The sequence below is a fragment of the Eulemur rufifrons genome, chromosome 24 (genome assembly GCF_041146395.1).
Source record: "Eulemur rufifrons isolate Redbay chromosome 24, OSU_ERuf_1, whole genome shotgun sequence".
NCBI classification, from domain to species: Eukaryota; Metazoa; Chordata; class Mammalia; order Primates; family Lemuridae; genus Eulemur; species Eulemur rufifrons.
The window spans coordinates 27,496,097-27,517,872 of record NC_091006.1 but is presented as its reverse complement, the minus strand read 5'-3'; the positions used below and the strand labels follow the sequence as shown (position 1 = coordinate 27,517,872).

The following is a 21,776-nucleotide window of genomic DNA, read 5'->3' as shown; positions in this document are numbered from 1 at the left end:
TAATGACATCATACTGTGTAGATTCTTTTGCTTTTTGCTTTTTATTAAAAAAAAACCCTAATACTAGATTTTTCTGAAGTGTCTATGTTTGTAACTGTAAATCTGGCACACTGATTTTCTACTGTTCTTTAGAATATCATTGCATAAACTAACCTTTATTTATCTGTTCCCTACTGATGGAAGTTAGGTATTTAGGACTTTTCAAGAATCCTAGAAAGAAAAGAGGAATTGACAGGCAATTTCTCAACCCTGCTCCACCATCTTGGTACATCAATGTGTTGAGCCACTATAAATTCTAAACCTTCACAGAGGTTGTTTTGGGTAGAAGCAAACCACTATAGGGTGGAAACAGAGTTTTGAATCTTAGAACAAGGACAGAAATGAAATCATGGGTGACCAAGTACGTGGCAAATGTGGAGCTCACAGTACTATTCTAACAGAGCCAAAACATGCAGTTTCGGTACAGAAGTTTTCATGAACTTTTCATTGTGTCTTAGCTCTACTGTCTGTTTTATGCTGCTCTTTGGTATAGTAATTCTGAATATTTATTTTCTGTCTACAGATAATAGGCTCTATTCTTGCAAAACCTTTCGAGGATCAAACTTCCTGATCTCTTTAAGCCATTCAATATGAATATAAATCCAATGACTATCCTCAGTCTTTTAGATCTCCCCGCTAAATAAATTGTACACGTATGTGGGTATTCATCAGAATTAACTGGGAATCTTTACAAAAATACATACTTATAAGACTCAACTTTGGAAATTCTGATAAAAGATTTATAAGACAAAGGAATTGCTTTTTTTATAAAAGATCCTTAGGTGAGCTAAAACACCATTTCCCTATGTGCATAGCTTAATTTTTAAAATACTACTCCTCAGTAGGAGTTGTCCAAATTTAGTTTTAAAAAAAGTTATATAGATTTAAAAAAAAAAAAGTTTTACTTTGAAATCTTTGGCCAAAATTAAGTAGGTCTGCTTCAACTACTTGTATTCTGAAAATGTATGTAGTTAAGAAAGGAGCAAACACACCATTGTCATCTCTGAATATCAAACTGATTTATACATCAAAGAAGAGATGAAATGCTTTATCTATAGAATAGAAAATCCAAATAATTAAGTTATTTTATTCATGGTGGGTATGGAGAATACTTCATGCATTATTAAAATCATGTTTCCTGAATCCAGGTCCTTATAAAACTTTATAACTGCTTATGTATAAGTGCAACTTATGGCTTTTTTGTTGTGTTTCCAGCACAGTGATGCGGTCCATGACCTTCTTCTGGATGTGATCACGTGGGTTGGAATTTTGCTGTCCCTTGTTTGTCTCCTGATTTGCATCTTCACATTTTGCTTTTTCCGCGGGCTCCAGAGCGACCGTAACACCATTCACAAGAACCTCTGCATCAGCCTCTTTGTAGCAGAACTGCTCTTCCTGATTGGAATCAACCGAACTGACCAACCTGTAAGCAACCTGTATTGATACTACTAAAGAATTTTTCCACTTCCAGCTTTCCAATACTGCCAATACCAGAAATATTCATTCTCTTCCTGTTATCTAAGATAGATGCTAATTTTCACATCTTAGCCAGTGTTCCATTTTTCATATCCCATTGTCATAAAGAAGCAGTGAATGATATGAAAGAGGTGTATACTTTTTTATATAGAGAGATTTGGTTTTTGCTTTTATATAGAGAGAGTGGTTTTTGCTTTACAGCAAAATTAAGCAGAAAATACAGAGATTTCTCCCTCCGCCTACACATGCATACCCTACTCTGTTATCTACATCTCCCCACCAGAGTGGTACATTTGTGACAATTCATCAACCTACACTGACACATCATTATCACCTGATTCCATAATTTATATTATGGTTCACTCTTGATGATGTACATTCTCTGAGTTTGGACAAATATATAATGGCATATATCTACCCTTAGAGCATAATACAGAGTATTGTCACTGCCCTAAAAATTCTCTGTGCTCCTGCTATTCATTCCTCTTTTTCCCCTAACCCATGGCAACTGGTCTTTTTTGTACTGTCTCCAAAGTTTTGGCTTTTCCAGAATGTCATATAATTAGAATCATGCAATATGTAGCTTTTTCAGATTGGTGTCTTTCCCTTAGTAATATATATTTAAGTTTCCTTTCTGTCTTTTCATTGCCTGATAGCTTATTTATTTTTAGTATTGAATAATATTCTATTATGTGATGTACCACAATTTGTTTATCCATTCACCTACTGAAGGACATATTGGATGCTTGTAAGTTTTGGCAATTCTGATAAAACTGCCATAAGCCTTCATGTGCAGGTGTTTGTGTGGACATAAATTGTCAACCCCCTTGGGTAAATACCAAGGAACACAATTGCTGGATTGTATAGTAAGAGTATGTTTAGTCTTGTAAGAAACTGCCAAACTGTCCTCAAAAAAGTGGCTGTATCATTTTGCATTCCTATCGGCAGTGAGATGTAAAACACTGCTTCAGAAATTGTTTTAAAAACTTATCTTTCTAAATAACTGTATATTGTCATTATTTTGTTTCTTTATTTTTTTAAATCACAGAGCTAAGTACTGAAGGAAGTTTAATAAAATTGTTTAGAGAATGGAGGAATATCTTAACAGATGTAGTTGTTGTTTTATAAGCTTTATAATAGATCTTAAAAAACAGACACTAAATTAAAATCTGCATGTCTAAAAAGAGTTTTTCTAATGGACATATTTGGTAAAGTAGTACAAGCTGCAGGTAATTTTTAGAATATATGAACTTTTGCCAAATTTTCTTTGGCACTTTATATTTGCTTGATTTCTGGTCACATCTTCAAGTGCCAAGTTTGTACTTTATTACTACCTACATTTAGTCATATCAAGGAGGGAAGGAAAAGAAGAAGGGAAAAAAAGAAAACAAAAGGAACAAAAGTAACCAACTGTTCTTGGTAAAACCAAACAGAAGATATAAATAACAGACAATATTTAATATATAACACAGATTTTATGCCCACTTACAATTTTTGAGATGCAATTTCAGTTTGCTTAAGGTTTATGTGCTTGGTACAAGTTTGTTCTCATGACTAAAACTGCAAATGAGCAGAAAACTTTCATTTTTAGAAGACTTGTAAGCATAATAAATAGTTCATTCACTTAATGCTATTCTGTGGTGTTTGCCCATATGTATGGAGTATTTTACAATAAAAATGCATTTGAATTCATGTTTGTGATTACACATTCATGATTAATGACTGCAAAGGGTACAATTATAGTGGTTATATTTTTAATTGGGTATCATATACTAATGTGACAGCTTTTCCCATAAATGCATACCTATGAATAAGCAATCAAAGTACACACATTTCTTTCCTCCAAAGTAAAGCCTTATGATAACAAAAATTAATAGTTGAAATTCTAACTCTAAAATGTAAGAAATGGAAAACTGTATTATTTTCTAAGAAGATATCATTTTATTCTCTTGTTAGCTTGCGATTCAAATACTGTGTGATTTCTTTTCATTTAGAAACCTTATTCTTATTTTTGTTTCCTGATGTTACATATGGTATGAAAAACTCCACCAAACATTGCATACTGCACAAAACTGAATTCTGACAAGTAATATAATGAACAATGATTGATATGAAAAACACGGGTAGGATGCAACTCAGCAAAACTAGTCTTTACTCTCACTACTGCGAAGATGTCCTCTTCTGCACCCCACATAGTGTTTAGGACCTGATTTCTCTCTATGCCTCAGACACTCGACTTCCCTATCTTCCCTTCATTGCCATCTCTCTAACCCAGGGAAGCTGAATGCCCTGTGTCTCATTTCTTAAGGGTCGTACTCATCAATGAACCTATACTACTCTGATCATTTCTAAAAGTTTGTTGATCTTTTCTAGTAGACGCTATAGATTTTAATCAGGACTTCCAATAAAAAAAGAAGAACCCAAAGGAGTGAGAATTTCAGGAACTGATATAAGAATAGGAAATTAATAGACGGTCAGCTGAAACTTGTAGTACCTTAGGAAATATACAAAAATAAGGGCTGGCTACCATTTTTTGTTGTTTTTGCCAAGCTCGTCTAGACCAATATTTAGTACAATAACAAAAAAACAGGGAAAGAAAGCACTTCTAGAACATTTAACTTTAACCACATCCATTTTTTTTTCATTCAGAACCAGTATTTATTTGTAGTTAAAAACTAATTTACAAAAGAATACATTTTTGAAAACAGTATTATTTTTCCTACTTAGTTCTGGTTACACTTGTGTAGCACAAACTTTCCAAAGTCACCTTAGAGCCTTTCTGAAACAAGGCAGGAAAGAAATAAACAAGCAATTAATAATAATTAATTAATCTCATCCCATAAACTGAAATTGACTATGTTATTTAATTTTAAGAGCTTTTATTTCCTTTAGTTTAATGTTTCTCTTTCATTAACAATTAAAGAACTTACTATGTTAGCACACACATGATTATGGCCATGAGAAAAAATGTCTTGAGATCTATTTTTAAATCTTTAAACTAATTTCAGTAATAATTATTCATAGGCTCTTACTAGAATTTTTCCTAAATATTATCATTTTTCCTTATTCTAATGCTATGCCGTCATCCATAAGCCATTAGGAATGTTAGATCCTGTTTTCAAAGATAGTTTATATTTAATTATAGTAGTTTTTAATATCTGTAGTTTAAGAATCTTCTCCAGAGTATTGTTTTGCAGCCCTATCTTTAAGGTAGTCTTGGTAAATATTTAATTTGGTTTTATGGCAGTGAACCAATATTCCGTGGGGTTGTTATTTGACTGAATTACTTGTTCCTTTTCCTAGATTGCCTGTGCTGTTTTTGCTGCCCTCTTACATTTCTTCTTCTTGGCTGCCTTCACCTGGATGTTCCTGGAGGGAGTGCAGCTCTACATCATGCTGGTGGAGGTTTTTGAGAGTGAACATTCACGTAGGAAATACTTCTATCTGGTCGGTTATGGGATGCCTGCCCTCATTGTGGCTGTGTCGGCTGCAGTAGATTACAGGAGTTATGGAACAGATAAAGTGTGAGTGCATTATTTTCTTTCTTTCTTTCATCTCTTTTTAAATCTAGTGGAAATAAAACCTTTGTATTTTCTTGGACGATAAGCTCTTTATTTTACCGCGTAGCAATAAATGGAGGAGCTGGAGCAGCAAATGGGCATAATTCAGTTCATGGTTATACTTTGGTTATGATGTAAAAAGAAAAAAACATCTTGAGACTCAGGATTACGCTGTTTTAAAGCAGTATAATTTTTTCATCTCTGCATGATAATCTTGAATCATTATAAGGAGATGATAATTTAAATATTTTTTTCAGAATTTTGGAAGATGTGTCAAATGAAGAACTAGCTTTTTGAAAAACTGCGTGCTATCAAAGGACAGTGCAGTCCTTGACATTGGTGGCTTCTCTTCTTCCTGACAATGTCAGTTCTAGTCACTGGACAGCTTTTTATATCATTAACAGAAAGACTACAGGAGCAGGGGGAGTTGTGTTTGTCCTCTTTTTTCTCCTAGGTGGGTGCTGGGGTATAGGGATGAAATTTATTTTCAACATAACTTCAAATTGATGGGACGTATATAGAGAGATTTCCAGCATATTAGAAAGGAGTTCAGCTAAAAATATTTTTGTAATCTACATAAATATAACAGTTGAGATTCTCAGAATGAATGAAAGTTTCAATAGCCCCAGGAGAGAAAATAAAAGTAGAGAAAGAGAAAGAGGTAAGCAGAGCCTTATTTTTTTTTTTTTTTTTTTTTGTTGAGACAGAGTCTCACTTTGTTGCCCAGGCTAGAGTGAGTGCCGTGGCGTCAGCTTAGCTCACAGCAACCTCAAACTCCTGGGCTTAAGCGATCCTACTGCCTCAGCCTCCCGAGTAGCTGGGACTACAGGCATGCGCCACTATGCCCGGCTAATTTTTTTTTCTATATAGATTTTTAGGTGTCCATATAATGTCTTTCTATTTTTAGTAGAGACGGGGTCTCGCTCAGGCTGGTCTCGAACTCCTGACCTTGAGCAATCCACCCGCCTCGGCCTCCCAGAGTGCTAGGATTACAGGCGTGAGCCACCGCGCCCGGCCAAGCAGAGCCTTAGAAAGAGAATTTAGAGAGAAAAACAGGTTCAAGGAAAGTGAGAAGAAAATGTCAAGATGTTTTTTCAAAATACTATTAGTGGTGTTTTATGTCAAAGGTAATTTGAGTCAGATAAGCTCTGAGGAAAAAAATCATTTCACCTTTGCAATAACTATTTTGATAAAGTGTTGGAAGCAGAAGCCAAGTTGGAAGGTGTGAAGAGACAAATTAGTAGTAAGAAAGTAGAGTCTTCAAGTATCATTTACACCCTGAAGTCATTTGATTGAAAAACGGCGAAATAACTTATGTGATAACAATAATGAAGGAGGATTTTAAAAGATGAAGTCTTAAGCATGTCTAGAGTGAGAAGAATCAAGTTGATAAGAGGAGATTAATGGAGAGAAAATACCTAGTGCCTCATTTGTATTTAATATATATGGGCTGAATGAAAGGGAAAGGTCCTGGGAGGTAGAAAGATATAAGATTAAACACAAGATCAGGAAAACCTTGATTTAGTACTGAAAAGTGGCCTTAGAGTTCACCAAGTCCATGACATTAATTTTATAGATGAGAAAATCAAGGACCAGATAAATTAGTTGCCTTGCCCACAGTGACAGAGCTAGATGGTGGCCGATGTGTGATAAACCAAGTCAGGTTTATTTCGAATAAACTAGCATTTTTTTTTAATGGTAGTAAAATTACCTTTCTCTTCTGAAGTGACTGTGAAGGACAGATAAAGTTCGTTTTGAAGCAGAGGATCTTTTCCATCAAGTAAAAGATACCGACTTCTGCTGAGTGAATAGGTGAGGTCACATTCAGAGAACGGGAGATTTGAAAAGCTTTGAAATGAACACGATGGAAAATGTGTTGAGGATCCAATTAGACATTAATAAAAAGATTTCCAAGTAGCAGTGAAGGCTGAGATGAGCTTAGATAACTTCAATTTGTATCAAAGTTAATAAGCCAGATTTCATGACTTTCCACCAGCAAACAGCAGTCTGAATATGCTATCAAGAAAGCAGTTTGCTTCCCAGAAGTGAGGATCCACGGGGAGGGAGCGACGAGAAGAGGATGCCAGAGTTATTGGGTGCATAGTTAAAATAGCACATGCATTGGTGCTATTCAAAGAAGACCATCTAATTCTGTTGAGTTTTTTTTTTTTCTTGACTATAGTGACAGGCTTTATAAAGCCATTTGTCTAAAATCTAAATGTGACTAACAACAACTATTCTTTAAACTTTATGAGTTGTAGTCAAGTCAGAGTTCATTCTGTGGATCTCAGTGATGACTGTGGAACAGACTAGAATTAGAAAAAATACTTATTGTCCAAGGTTGCCTCTAAAGACATCTTAGGGGAAGGGCATTAGATTGATCACATTTTTTTTTATGTAACATTTTTATGGATATAATTCACATATCACAAAGTTCGCTCTTTTAAAGTATACACTCCAATTGTTTTTAGGATGTTCACAGTGTTACATGCTCATTAGTACTATCTCATTTTAGACTATTTTCATCAACTCAAAAGAAATCCATTAGCAGTCATTCCACTTAGATCATTTGGTTAATGTATTTTCCCACTAACTAAGAAATTAAGTTGAGTGATGCAGTTATTTTGTGAACTTATACTATTTCAAATATTGTTAAATAGTTCAATTTTGCTGTCCTGCACTTCCTGATTTGCTTTTTGTTATTATTGTTTTATGTTAACTTTTTTTATCCTTAGGTATTTGCAAATTTCTCTGTTACTGAACTGACTGAGCTTGTTTGCTTTGTGTTTTAGTCATTTATTTTGAGATCGATGTCATTTTCTGGATAGTAGTAATCTATCTTTTCTTAGAATCAATAATATGTAGTCTCTTGTGACTTTGTTAAAGCTTTGGCCATCATTGCTTTAATTTCCTGCACCATGCATGACTGGAACCTCTCGTTTTACTGACATTGTTACTGAGTGGGAAAAGAGGCTAATTTATTTCCTACGCACTGATTTAAAACAAACCTTAACAATTGTTTAGTTTTGTGGTTATGATTTTTCTCAACATGAGGAGAAGCAAAACAGATATAGAGAAAAGGCAGGATATGTGGAAAAGAGAGAGAGAAAAGCTATAGGGGAAATTACATTAAAATTATTTCACAGGTAGGCATAAAGTGTTTTGGTATCTTGGTTTTTGTGCCTTTTAAATAAATTATCCACAGAGAGGCCTTCAGAGTACATGAAAAAAATGTTTAACCTCTACCCTTGAGGAATTCCTCCAACCCATTCTGTATACAGTGCTGTTTTGTCCATTGAAGAATCAGGTATTGAAAATAGAACTATTACTCAGTCATTAGTGTTTACTTGAGAAGCAAAAATGAATGGTTCATGTTTCCATCAGGGTTTAATCAAGACATCTTCCCAAAGAAAAATATAAGCAATGAATTTTTACACAACTTGGAAGATTTCTGCATATAGAATTATATACCTTGTTCCTTATTATCAAATCTGTCTTTATTGTTCCAGTTTCTGTTACTGTTGCTTATTTCTTTTATTTTATTTCATATGGTGTTTCCCACTCCCTACTTACAATATGACTCATTTTTCATGAAAATCTGCTATCTCACATTTGCTTGCTGATGTTACCTTCCTATACCCTACGTTGATTTTTAAATACAAATATGTACAGTACACAGTCTAAAATAAACTGGAATTAGCCAGAATTCAGAGAAATATGGCCAGCTATTTTACATTCACTGGTTTTATTCTAGATATACTCTAAGTGATGTGTTTTCTGTGAAATGTTATTAGGACTGTTGAATTTATTATTATGTACAAAACACATACACACAAAGCATGCATAATTTTACGCGAGAAGCTGCTTAGTTTGCCATCAATTTGCAATGTTTGTAAGAGAGTCATTATTTTTTGAGGTTTATTTAACGAAACCTTTTTATCTTTATTGACATTATACTCAAGAATGTACTTGGAATAATTATTCGGTCACAATAATCAGACATCTAAATAATCTATCTAAAATACCAATAGTCTTTTTTTTAAAAAATAACTTTCTGCTAATGAACCACAGGTCTATATTGTACTGTTAATAGTGGGCATTTATTTCCATTTCATCTCTCTTTTTGTATCTTCTTTTTGTCTCCCGTGCTATTGTTCATGTGGACATTGAGCAAAGCTATCCAGTGTGATACTATCAGAAGGAAACTATAGCAAAGGCTGGCATTGACTTAACAATAATTCAAATAGGAAAGATTTGGAAATCCAGTTCTAAATACTCAGGTTTTATGACCTGAAACTAATCAGTTCATTTAAACTTTAATTACCGCAGTATTACCAAAAATTGCAAACTGTTTGAACAGTTAATTTTTATTTAAAGAAAAAAATCACATTAATAGTTTATAGCATTTTCCTCACAATCTCACGTATACAATTAAAAAACAGTGGTTACTATCTGGGTTGAATGGAAGAAGGCATTAGAAGTGGGGACCAGGAGGAGGGAGGGCACTAAGTCCAGAGAATTGCCTAAGAGAGAAAATCTAAGCTAGAAAATTGATAAGGGGTTTCTAAAAGATGTGGATTAAGTCATGAACATTATAATCGATCAGAACATCCTTGAGTACTGGAAGAATAGCCGAACTCTTAAAAATAATTGAAATCAAATTTTATGCTCTGAAAATTGTTATAAATCATCTATTAAATCTTACATTTGTCTCCCTAGCTCACTAGCATAAGAGCATCTCTGAAAGGGGTAGTCTCTCCTCTGTTAGGTAAAAGCCCCCAGATTTCTTTGTTTTCACTTCATTATCTAACTAGCATAATCATTTGGGTAGAAAAGTGATTACTGATTTTTTTTAAATATGGGATTGTAGTATTATTCAAGAAAGAGCTTATCCAAGGAACATTGAACTTGATAGTATCAGCAAGTTATATGCACAGATGTATTTAATATATTCGTTCACAATTTCTAAACATTTCAACCCACTCATAAGAAATTATATTTTCATTTGGAGCATTTTTCTAAGCAATTATATGATGTTAATAAATATACTTACTAATTATAAAATTTTATTGGCATGAGGCCTACCTCACTGGAATACTATCACCAGGTGTGTCTGACTGTAACTTGGCCAGTGGGAAATAGTATATGGATAACAAAGAATTATTTTTCATTGACCTATCAAAGTAATCATTCAATATGTGTTTGGAAAGTACATGTGTGTGTTTATATGTTATTTTGTTAAAAGCCAAGAACATGTTTTATGTGTAGGTACAGTTGAGACTGAGGGTTAATTGTGTCATTGTTTTATCACCTAGGAACTCTATGGTTAGACGAAATGATCATCATACGTAAGAATTCTGAGTTGAGTATAATTTTTCTGTTAAGAAGTCAGCCATATCAGAGTTATATTAGAGATCATCAGGTTGCTGTCTTGTTCTTTTCAAAATGCAATGAAACGTTGGGCTTAACATTAAATATTGGACGTGAGTTCTTATTGGAACCCAAGAAGTATGATAACTTCGTCAGCTATCATTATACGTCTAGAGATCACTTTATAATACATTATGACTTTGTCCATTAAGATGGATGTAATAAAAGGCACATAATAACAAATGTTGAAGATGTGGAAAACTTGGAACCCTCGTGTATTGCTGATGGGCAGTGTAAAATGGTATAGCTAGCTACTTCAGAAAGTAGTTTGACAGGTCTTCAAAATGTTGAACATAGTTACCAAATGACCCAGCAATTCTACTCCTAAGTACTTATCCTAGAAAAATGAAAACATAGGTCAATTGTATATAAACATTCAGTGTTCATAGCAGCATCATTTGTGTTAGCCAAAAAGTAGAAACTTTTGGCAAACATAAATGGCCAATGCTCATCAAATGATAAAAAGATTTTCTAAATGTGATAATATCCGTATGATGGAATATTTTTGGCAATAAAAATTAAGTATTAAGTAATAACAAGTATTAAGTACATGCTGCAAAATGGATAAACCTTAAATATATTATATTAAAGAAGCCAATCATAAAAGACTATATGTTGTATGTTCTCTTTTAAATAAAATGTCCAGAATAGGCAAATCTGTAGAGACAGAAAATACAGTGGTTTCTAGGACTGGGGAGAGGGGGGGAACTGTTGCAGGGCAGTGGGGGGCGCAGACAAAGGGGAGTGAGAGCCAATGGGTACGGGGTTTCCTTTTGATGCAATGAAAATGTCAAATTAGATTATTCTGATGGTTTTACAATTCTTAAATATACTAAAAATTTAATTATGCACTTTAAATGAGTGATTTATGACGCATAGCTGTATTGCAATAAAGCTACTTAATAATAAAATTTTTACTGCCATCAAGAGATGACCATATATTTAGAAAAATCTTTTTACTTGGGACATGTTTCAATAACCTGTGTGTTATATATAGCATATACATTTCTCATCTACTCACTGAGAATTTATAATTATCAACTAAACTATAGTTTTATTTGTTTCATCACTTGTATCGTTATTCTCTTGGAGAAACATTCACTAGCCACAGGGACTTTGGAGTCAGGTAGACTAGAATAAAATTCAGGCTCAACTACTTATTACCGATGTGGCTGAGGGCAAGTCATTTTACTTTACCTAGTTTCACTTTCCCAACCTGGGAAGTGAAGGCAATGATAAGTGCCTTGAGGGACTATTGTGATGTTTGAAACTGTATGTGTATATGTGTGTAAACACATACATATGTGTATGTGTGTGCATGTAGATATGTATAGGAGAGTGTGTGTAAAATGTCTGGCATATATAAGAATTTATTAAATTTGAACTATTTATTAGAATTAGTACTATTTGGCTGATGAAAATGAAGAAATACAAACTGCATGATCAGCAACATTGTTTTAATTATAAAATAAATTGTATTTAAAAGCAACCATTTAATAGAGTAGTGATTATAATTTTTATGATACCATCTCCTGTTACCTTAAGCAAGGTGAGAACATGAGAATTACTCCAATATTTAGTAGTATCAATAAATTATAACAGTGCTGTTCTTACCTTTGTAGTCCATCATAAGTATGTAGCATGCATTTTGCTGGAGATATAGTGAAACCTTTTTGTAAAAAATAACATGTTGAGGACGTAAAGACAGCACAACCTATATTTGATGTATTAAAGGTCATTTTTAACTCTAAGATCCAAAACTGTAGCTGAACCACAAATGCGGGTCTTGACTACCCCGATTGTATTCCATTCCTGCCTGCATTGCTCTGTGAACCTTTTTTTCTAATTCATATCCTTGCTTGCAAAGTGTTTCAAGATCAGATGTGTGAGTGTGCTATGATGGAAATTGCGATTTAGAAAATCCTTAACAAACATATAACGCAATGAGTTTAGAGCTAGTTTTATTGTGCTTGAAGTATGTACCTGTCCCTTTTCCCATTCCTGTCCTTCTTTCCTGCCCTGTTTTCATTATTCGTTTCTTAACTCTCTCAACCTTGCCAGATATATATAAAACAAATACAGAGCTATCAGCATATGTTACAGAGAAAAGGATGCATATTATACAGTTTAAAAATTCTCATAAACAACCTTATATAATTAAACCTTGTGAATTTTATGGTCTTAGAGTAGAGTAGCCAGATATTGTTCACTGGTTACATCTAATACTCACCATGAAGAGTTTAGTCTGTGATTTGGCGCCTTGTGGAAAATGAAGCAGAAACCATTGCTAATTAACATTACTTCAAAAAACTTCGGTTAATAGACATCTATAATACTTTGGTAAGAGTGAAGTAAGCCAATAATAGAACAGAGTGTCCCAAAGTATCTTAACGACACTACATTCAACATGCTAACTTTGAAGAAAGAACTACACTTCGGTAGTGTTATTAATTAGTATCTTAAACCATTGTAAAACACATGTATTGGGTGACATTTATGGATGTTGGGTAATTGACCTCACTGTTTTTCTAAATACAAACTCATGCCTATTCAAAATGACTGCTAGTAATAAAAGGGTGAGTAGTTTAGCAGTAGAAGAAGATAAACTTTACAAGTATGGTTTTCCATTGTTCTATTTTGAGAAATTAATTTGTCCTGTATTGAGAAATTCATTTGATTTATGATGTTATTTTTTTCTTTTGTGAGTAAGCATGAAGATAGTACTTGTTGGACTGGCAGTTGACATTTTGTTATGGGATATCAATACTTTTATTATTAATTTATAATGATGTTTCTTATATTTTAGAATAAAATAATTCAGACCATTTATTTTGGATTAGCACCAGTCCTTTAGAGTTCTGAAACAAATAAGCTTGTATTAATTTGGTAAGAATTCATCATATCTCTAACAATATATGTTGCTTTTATTATTTGAAAAAAATATGCTATAAAAAGAATTTCAATGACATTTGTATTAGATAATGTTTTTACAAAAGAAAAATCAAAGTTTGCAGTATATGACAAGTGTTTCTTTGAATTCCAGTATATATCTGGTATCAAAATATTTTCAGTGTTGATTGAAATAAACATGTAGTGTAGTCAGAATGAATTTGCTTTCTCAACCATAAGTCATGTCTTTTGTCACAGTATTTCTATAAATGGTAACATATAGATTATACACACGATTAAATTTCATTTTTGATAAAGAAATTTAGAGATCTTAAAAATTAAATATGAAATGACCAATCAGAATTACAGATGTCACAAAATAAATGTTGCTTGGTGGATAAAGGCAATGTTCAGATAAATCATATTCTTCAACAGCAGTTCTATCAGGCCATTTGCAGGCTGGACTTCATTGTGTTTCATATGATAAATTGGTCCTCTAGCATTTGTCTCACTAATCTGGCCTGGTCTCCCCTTAACCAGTAGCTTTACATTGTATCCAAATGACACTGTAGAGTACTATGAGGTGGGTTATAGGTGCACATATGTGTGCATCCCACGTAATACTTTTTTTGACTTTAAAGCCAGGTTGAATTGTTTCAACTTTGTCACTGTGAATCAGGGCAGGAATCATGCAAATTTTTAAGGTAGTTAATGGGAAAAGGAGGAAATACAGAAAGCTTTGAAAAAGCCAGCATGTGGCCAAAAACAACAGCAGGTGTGGCCATATGGCAATCAAATTAGAAAAGGGATTCTTGCCACACAGCTTTCCAGAAGATAGTAATGCCTGGGCAGCCCTGCATGGAGGGGTGATTTACTCAGAACATTTTACAGGTTTCATATTGCCTCTTTCATGGTTCAATCCCAAAGGGGATTCAAGTCTATTTTACCAAGTAGATATTAAAAACTTCCTTAAAGAATAAAACTAATAATTTCTAATTGACTTTTCACATTTAGAGGAGATCACTATGCCAAAAGCTCATTTCCAAATAAAACATTTGCTAAGTTGAGACAGTTTTCAAAAAATTAAAGATTCTTAAGGAAATAATTTAATGACATTTTATTTTAACAAAGCATTTGGTGAGATTATTTAAAATTTTAAAATTCCCTTAGTTCAAGGTAACCATTAATAATGTAATGAAAGATATTTGTATAAGATGTCCTTAATCTGAAAAATAATATTGAAGCACATTTTCCCATAAAAATTTGCTGAAAATGTGTTTTAGTTCTCAGATTAGCTCTCAAAAACTTGTTTGACCTACAAAATAACAAGAGCTGTACTATTAACAGCCATTTTTAAATGTATTATTAGTATCATATCATATTGCTGTAATTTCAGCAACATTCCTGGGATATGCGAGCGTGTGTGTGTGTGTGTGTGTGTGAGAGAGAGATAGGATAATGTCCATGCTTTGTCATTTATTATTTTTATCCTGAGGGAGAATAAGATCTTTGTTTAGAACCCAGAGAGACCCATGAAAATTTTCCTTGCACAAGTTTTTCTCTCTCTCTCTCTCACACACACACATTTATTAGGATGGTAGCATATGGTAAGAAGGGAGACAATGTTCAACATAGAGTTCTCTGTTTGTGTTTATAGGTAGCATCACACTCCTGTTTTCTATGACCAAATTTTTTGAACAGCACAAGAAAAGGATACTAATTACACAAACTAATAGCTACTAATTAAACATTGATCACTTTGCTAATAGCATTGTTTTTTTTACAAACAGAATTATTAGGATTACTTTGAATAAAGAGAAACTATCTTATCTATGTAAAAAATATGAACTTGTAGTCAGTTTCTTATTGAGTGTCTATTGTACTTCTACTGAAACTAGTTTGCATGTATTTAACTTAATAGAAGGTGGCCAGACTCCGTGGTTTTTAAATTGATTTTTTATAGGGAATCAGTTTTTGGTTTGGGGTTTCTTTTTTTCCCTTTTCTTTTTTCTTTATCTTTTCTTTTTTTTTTTTCTTTCTTTTTTCTTTTTTTTTGTTTTTTTTTGCTTAAAAACCTAGCTCTTGAACTTTTTTGTTAAAAAAATTAAAAATTAGTGAAAAGAAAACCTAAAACTATAATAAACATCACTGCCTCCGTCACTCATATATTAAAACTATTATCATTTTAGTATATTTGTTTTCAGTAATTACTAAAATGAAACATATGACTAAGCCCCTTTGGTCCACTTCTAGTCTTCTATACTATCATGTGAGAGGCAACCACTGACATGAGTTTAGCGATTTTTTTCTTTCCATGTATATATATATAAATATATAGATATGAATACATATATACACACCCATCAAACACATAAAGTATTGTCTTAAAGGTGTGGTTTTTAATATATGTATAACATATATGCACCATATTGTGTATATTTTTGATATAGTATAGATCATCACCTTTTTTACTCAACTTTGATTTTTGATTTATCCTATTGACATATGTAGAGCTACTTCCTTCTTTTTAACTATTTTATAACATTTCATCATACGAATAGAACATATTTATCCATTCCTTTATTGATAGGCATTTATAAATTCCTTTCTTAATAGCTTTTCTGTTATTCCATTATTGCTTATATTTAAGTAACATTTTTATAATCACAGAATTATTTAAGTACTCAAGATTTGCAGGCTTAGACCACCTAGCAAACCACTCTTGAAGATATACCACTGGGGATGTTTTCTTTTTAATTATGCCTCAAATATAGTAAAATGGCAAATAATTGAAGATATTATTTTTAACATCAAATGTAATTTGTTCAAAATTTACATTAATCTTTCTCATAACTAGTCACTTCCATTTTGTCTTCCTGTCATCCTGAGGAATGAAAATGTAATTTCCCAGAGGCTTTATGAATTGGGGGAGTATTAAATGTAGCTGAAATTAAGTGATTAATAATTTACTTTTGAGTCATGAATCAACTTCATGGGATGCTAAGGATCATTTGCAACCCCAGAAGTACGAGCAGTAACAATGCACTTTTTAAGACTCCAGAACTCTCAAAGGTTGGCTGCCCAACCTAATTAAACTTCAGTCTTCTGATACCAAATTTATTTCTTCTTTGTGCTGAATTTCTTCAGATCTTCTTGACAGGAAAATGTCAGTTTGACTGACAGCTGATCGACAGGTTATGTAGCACCATAATTGGAGAGAAAAGGATAGCTTAAAGCTACTTTATTTAATGGCTACGAGTATGGCTGTTGCTTTCTTTCTTTTTCCTTTTCTTAAGATTTCTATGACAGACACAAAAGGCCTTAGCAAGTAGGGCCAGTGCCATTTTTTTCCTGCTTCCTCCAGGGGTAATTATCTTACTCCATCAATAGTGCTGTCAGAAATTGGGCACATAATTCAGCATTTAAATGAACAAGCAATGTAATATTTCCTGTCTCCCAGTGGAATGCTTTGCAGCTCACATTCTTCTCTGTCACTCGCTCACTCTTGATGTATGTCCTATACTCAGTCCTTGAATGCTTTCTCTCCCTTGTGTTTCATTGCAGATGTTGGCTCCGACTTGACACCTACTTCATTTGGAGTTTTATAGGACCAGCGACCTTGATAATTATGGTAAGAACTCCTAATTAACTATGTGTTTCCCAGGTCAAGAAATAAAACTTTCACTATCCCTGTATTGACTATCTTTAATTTACATAGGTTAATTTGGGGGAAGCATGTAGTTTTTTGACCCTACATAACTCAAGCAATTAGACGCTCATTATAGTCTACTTTTATGTTGTAAAATAGTTAATCAAAGCCGGTGGGAGAAGAAAACATGCATTTGCAAGACTTTATGCAATGTTATGGCTACTCAGGGGTCTAATCTAACATAATCCATTTGGTTTTGTAGATGTTTAAACAGTGGTGACTTTAAGTTTGACAACAGTATATTTCCATTCTTTTTCTTTTGGATAATTTGAATTGGGAATGAACAGGAATTAGAAAGGTGGGAAAACACCTTAGTGTTCCTTCAGGGTTGTTTTTTTTTTTTTTAATATAAATCTTGAAAACATTGAAATTTAAAAGGATTTCACTTGAGAATGGCACAAGCAAATTAGGCATGCATTCTGGAATCATGCTTCTCTTTTTACTTTTAAATGCATAATATCTTGATTTATTCACATTTAGATAAAATTTTTAGTAACATTGTTTCCGTATCATTTTTAAATTTCAAAGTTACCCAATTTTTGAATAAAATGTTAGCTTCTTGACTTTAAATAAAATATAGGTCTATAATTTCTTATCTGAAATCCTTGGGGCCAGATGTATTCTGTAATTTAGAAAATTTTCAGACTTTAGAATGGTAAGATGGCACATATAGTACATCAAATATAATGTCCCTAGTGGGGAATAGGCACTTACCCCAAATCAGACACATCAACCAATACTCACAGTAGGGACTAGGCAGGACTCTGTAACCAAACATAACAATATTTCAGCAGAAAAAAAGAAAAAAAAAGAAAGAAATAGGAAAGGTAAGAAAAGTAGAATAAGGACAATGGATAGCCTTATATCAATTCAAATTAGGTTTCCCCACCAAATGGATTTAGTTCAGGATAGAATTTTTTGGCCACTGAATAGATTTTTTTTTTTTAAACTTGCACTGTTTTAAAAACTTTCAGACTTTTTGGATTTGGAGATGATTGTTAAAGGATTATGGGCATTCCTAGACCCTACTAATCCAAAATTGTGAAAAACATATATTAATTAGGTGGCAAAGGGCAGTTCAATGCGTGGTTTACTATACAGTTTACATACATGTAGTATATAGAACTTACACTGAAGCTTTATGTTTTGTTTTAAATCATATGCTTTCTCTGGTTGTAGTGATATAACAATGTGATTGGGGATTTCCTCTACTTTAATACTAGTTTATTAGTTTGTTGTGGCATCAGAATTTAACCAACATTTTATAATCTTTTTGAACTAGTTATTCATAAATATATTAATTTTAGTATTTGGGGTTTTCTAATGTAGTATTTAAAAATGTATCCCTAAGCAATAAATTTGGGACCATGTTCAGAGTGTAGAAATCATAATACACTGAGAAAAATTATTGTTTCTTGTTTTTTGTTTTTTTAACATACAGTGGACTTTGAGTTGTTTCAGAATTTCCATAGCATCATTCCAACTGCTGCTGATTTTGTATTTGTATGATTTGGCATAGCAGAGCTTTGTAACTCAGTGGTATCCCAATTCCCAAAACTGGCTTTTTGCCTTTACTAAACACTAGGCAGTCATCTGTGATCCAATTCCTTTAAAAGTGTAGTGAGAGCTAATTTCCCAGAACAACTCATCTATTACAGGGAATAGACTTGCTTTTTTTTCTGCTCCAATTATGCTACATAATGCTACCTTTTGCATTCCAGCTTAATGTAATCTTCCTTGGGATTGCTTTGTATAAAATGTTTCATCATACTGCCATACTGAAACCTGAATCAGGCTGTCTTGATAACATCAAGTAAGTGATTTTTATTTTTGTTTTCCATAGGTTGTCTTACATTTGTACTCTACACTATCCTCACTTTTGATTCTATCTAAATCTTATGACAAAATGATAAGATGAGTATATTGTCTTTACTGAATAAGATCGCTTATTGACTAGTGAGGTGACTTGATCTGCCTGAAAATAAGTATAATACAGTTCTGTCTTCAAGGATACTTTTTTCTCCTAACCCTAATTTAAAATATGCAAAGTTTTAAATATCTATATTCATTTTGTCCTGAAAACAAATACAAAGTTTCTGGGTGGGACGGACTATTATTTCTTAGAGCAATAAGAAATATCCCTCGATCTCTTCCTCAAGAGCAACATGTTGAGAGCCCGATGGTAGCATCTACAAGTACAAAAAGGGGCATTCTCCACCCTAGAAGAGCAACCCTGAAATTGTGAATGTGGGCATGAGGAGCTGTTATACAGCTGCGCTTCTCAGTAGAGAAACATCTCTAATGTAAACAGATACTTTGTAATATAAATATATGGCTACAAGTTTTATACCCCCTTTGACATACTAACACTCAACCTTCTGGGAGGTAAAATCTCTCCAGAAGTCTCTACGTCTTCGATCATCTTTTAACTTTCAATGTTTGTTCTTTAACCCAAGTTCCACTTTTGTATGCTCAGAAAGCCCTACCACTCAGAGATAGGAAAATATTCACATTATTTTTCAACACCAGTAGTACTTTATATAGGCACAAAAAGTAACTAATTATACTTTCTGAAAAAAATAATTGCATTCCTTGATATAACCAAAAATTCATTGTTAGTGTGTTTGATATTTGAGAAAGATAGTAATGTTGAGATGCACGTTAGTCTTAATATATATAATTATTAAATTACATTTTCATATAATTTGCATATGCTATGTGTTAAATTGGTTAAATGCTTTTATTTAAATGAATGTTGCTTTCAGAAGTTTCATGAAGTCACCTATGATTTTTATGTGCTACTGACATTCTCCTTGAATGACCTCAGATAGCAGCTATGCCACCCATATTCCATCTTTCTACATTCAGTGCTTTATATAGTTCCTGGCCCATAGTAGGCATTCAATGAATTCTTACAGAATAAAGTAATATATTAAAGACTTTAGTGCAAAGGTGTATTGACATGAGGTAGTTAATTTTGTTGAAATAATCATTTATCTAAGTTAAATAAAAAGAATAGCCAAGGTATTAGAAAAATAGAAATATAGAAGAAACTAGAAATCATTTACTATGAGTAATAGCATTCTGTAATTCTTAATATTACTTAGTTGAGATAATAGTCATCATATTGTGGAATTATGTATAATTAAGCTGTTCTTCTAAAATAAAGTGTTAGTTCCTTAGACTGTTTCTGATGAAATTGAATTTGGATAAATTATGCTGGCACATAAAAAGTATTTATCATATTTATACTTATACTTTATTACATCTTTACCTCTTGTTCTGTAGTATAAAATAAAACGCAAGTAATACTTTATTAATGTTATATATTTAAAATATTATCAGAAGTGAATAAAACTTTATATAACATTTTTTACCAGGTTCAAAATTAGAAAAAAATTATTCTTTGTCCTATTCTTTGAGTATACCTTTTAGGCAATCTTGAAACTTTTTTGTCCAGTTCAGCAAAGGTAAAGACTTTTGCTTTAACTTTATAACTTGTACTTAGTACTGCCACATATTTTAAAAGATGACTTTGTTTGCCTATTATTCATATACGCTTCTTTAGGTGATGTGGGTTGAATCATTGTGTTATTACTGGTTAGAAGAGCAACTAAACACACTAATTACATCTAGTGACATTGGTGCCATCAAGTTTTACCTTAAAAGGCCAATAAAGCCTTAAATGAGGATATCTTGATTTGAATTCTGTCTAAACTGCTTTCTAGGTTATAGTCTTTGGAAAGGGTTTGGCCTTGCTGAATCTTCCTTTCATCTTTACACTGGGTATAATAATGAAACAGACATGACTACCAAATGAGCAGAGGAATATAAACAGCCTTGGATGATGCTTTTTAAAAAATTCAGTAAGGGAACAAGAGAAATTAGGTAGTTGTTAGAAAGGGTAAAGGATAGTTTTAAAATGGAAGAATCATGAATATGGGTATGCTAATGGAGAAGTACCAGTGACAGAGAAAGTAAGAATATAGGAAAAAACAATTATAGTTAAGACCTGAGGATGTGTAGGGACTTTGATCCAGAACAGTGTTAGAGCAATTCTACTACATTCAATTCCAGGAAAGACACTTTTCCACTAAGCTAAAGGAAGCCAGGAAGGAGGACCCTTTTCCACCGGGACTGGAGGAAATAAGAATAGGTGTGACGCAGATACGCTGGTGGAAGTGGGGTAGAGCAGTAAATTGAGGGATTTCTCCCTACTCGCTTCAGTGACGTGGGAAAGATGATCTTCTGCAGGATGAGGGGGCATGTTGAAGAGAGATAATAATTACGGTATCTCAAGAAAATATTCCGTAGTACTTTCCAAAATCTGAAGGAAATTTCTTTTTAGTTAAACTATATTAACTATTTAAGAAGAGATCATAAAGAAATGGGCAGGGCACAATTGATAAGGAAAAGATTTAAGAATAATAATGATACTAAATATTAAGAAAAACAAATCTGGCATCCCATTTTTTGAACAAAAATCTGCAAATATGTATAAATACATATTTTGAAATGGCATGGGTGATGTGAGATTGTTGGTTTTAAAGGTATAAGCATCATTTATATGGGAAATCTCTTTTTTTGAGTACTTGGAGGAGTCATAAAACTTAATAAGGTTTTCTTGATTTTTTTTTTTATTGTTATAAAATTGTGAACAGGAATAGCCATTT

At 32.9% G+C, this 21,776-nt stretch overlaps 1 protein-coding gene across 18 annotated transcripts in view; it reads left to right on the top strand.

Annotated features, from left to right (window-relative positions):
- The window catches only part of ADGRL3 (adhesion G protein-coupled receptor L3), a 442,010-nt gene that overhangs the window by 358,826 nt on the left and 61,408 nt on the right, over positions 1-21,776 (top strand). For 17 of the 18 annotated variants that reach the window (XM_069458531.1, XM_069458535.1, XM_069458534.1 and 14 more), the window contains 4 exons: positions 1,255-1,464; positions 4,819-5,039; positions 16,959-17,025; positions 18,825-18,916. In XM_069458531.1, coding sequence (XP_069314632.1) covers positions 1,255-1,464; positions 4,819-5,039; positions 16,959-17,025; positions 18,825-18,916 — 590 coding nt within the window. The remainder of the gene's footprint in view (positions 1-1,254; positions 1,465-4,818; positions 5,040-16,958; positions 17,026-18,824; positions 18,917-21,776) is intronic. The other variant, XM_069458543.1, reaches the window with a different exon arrangement.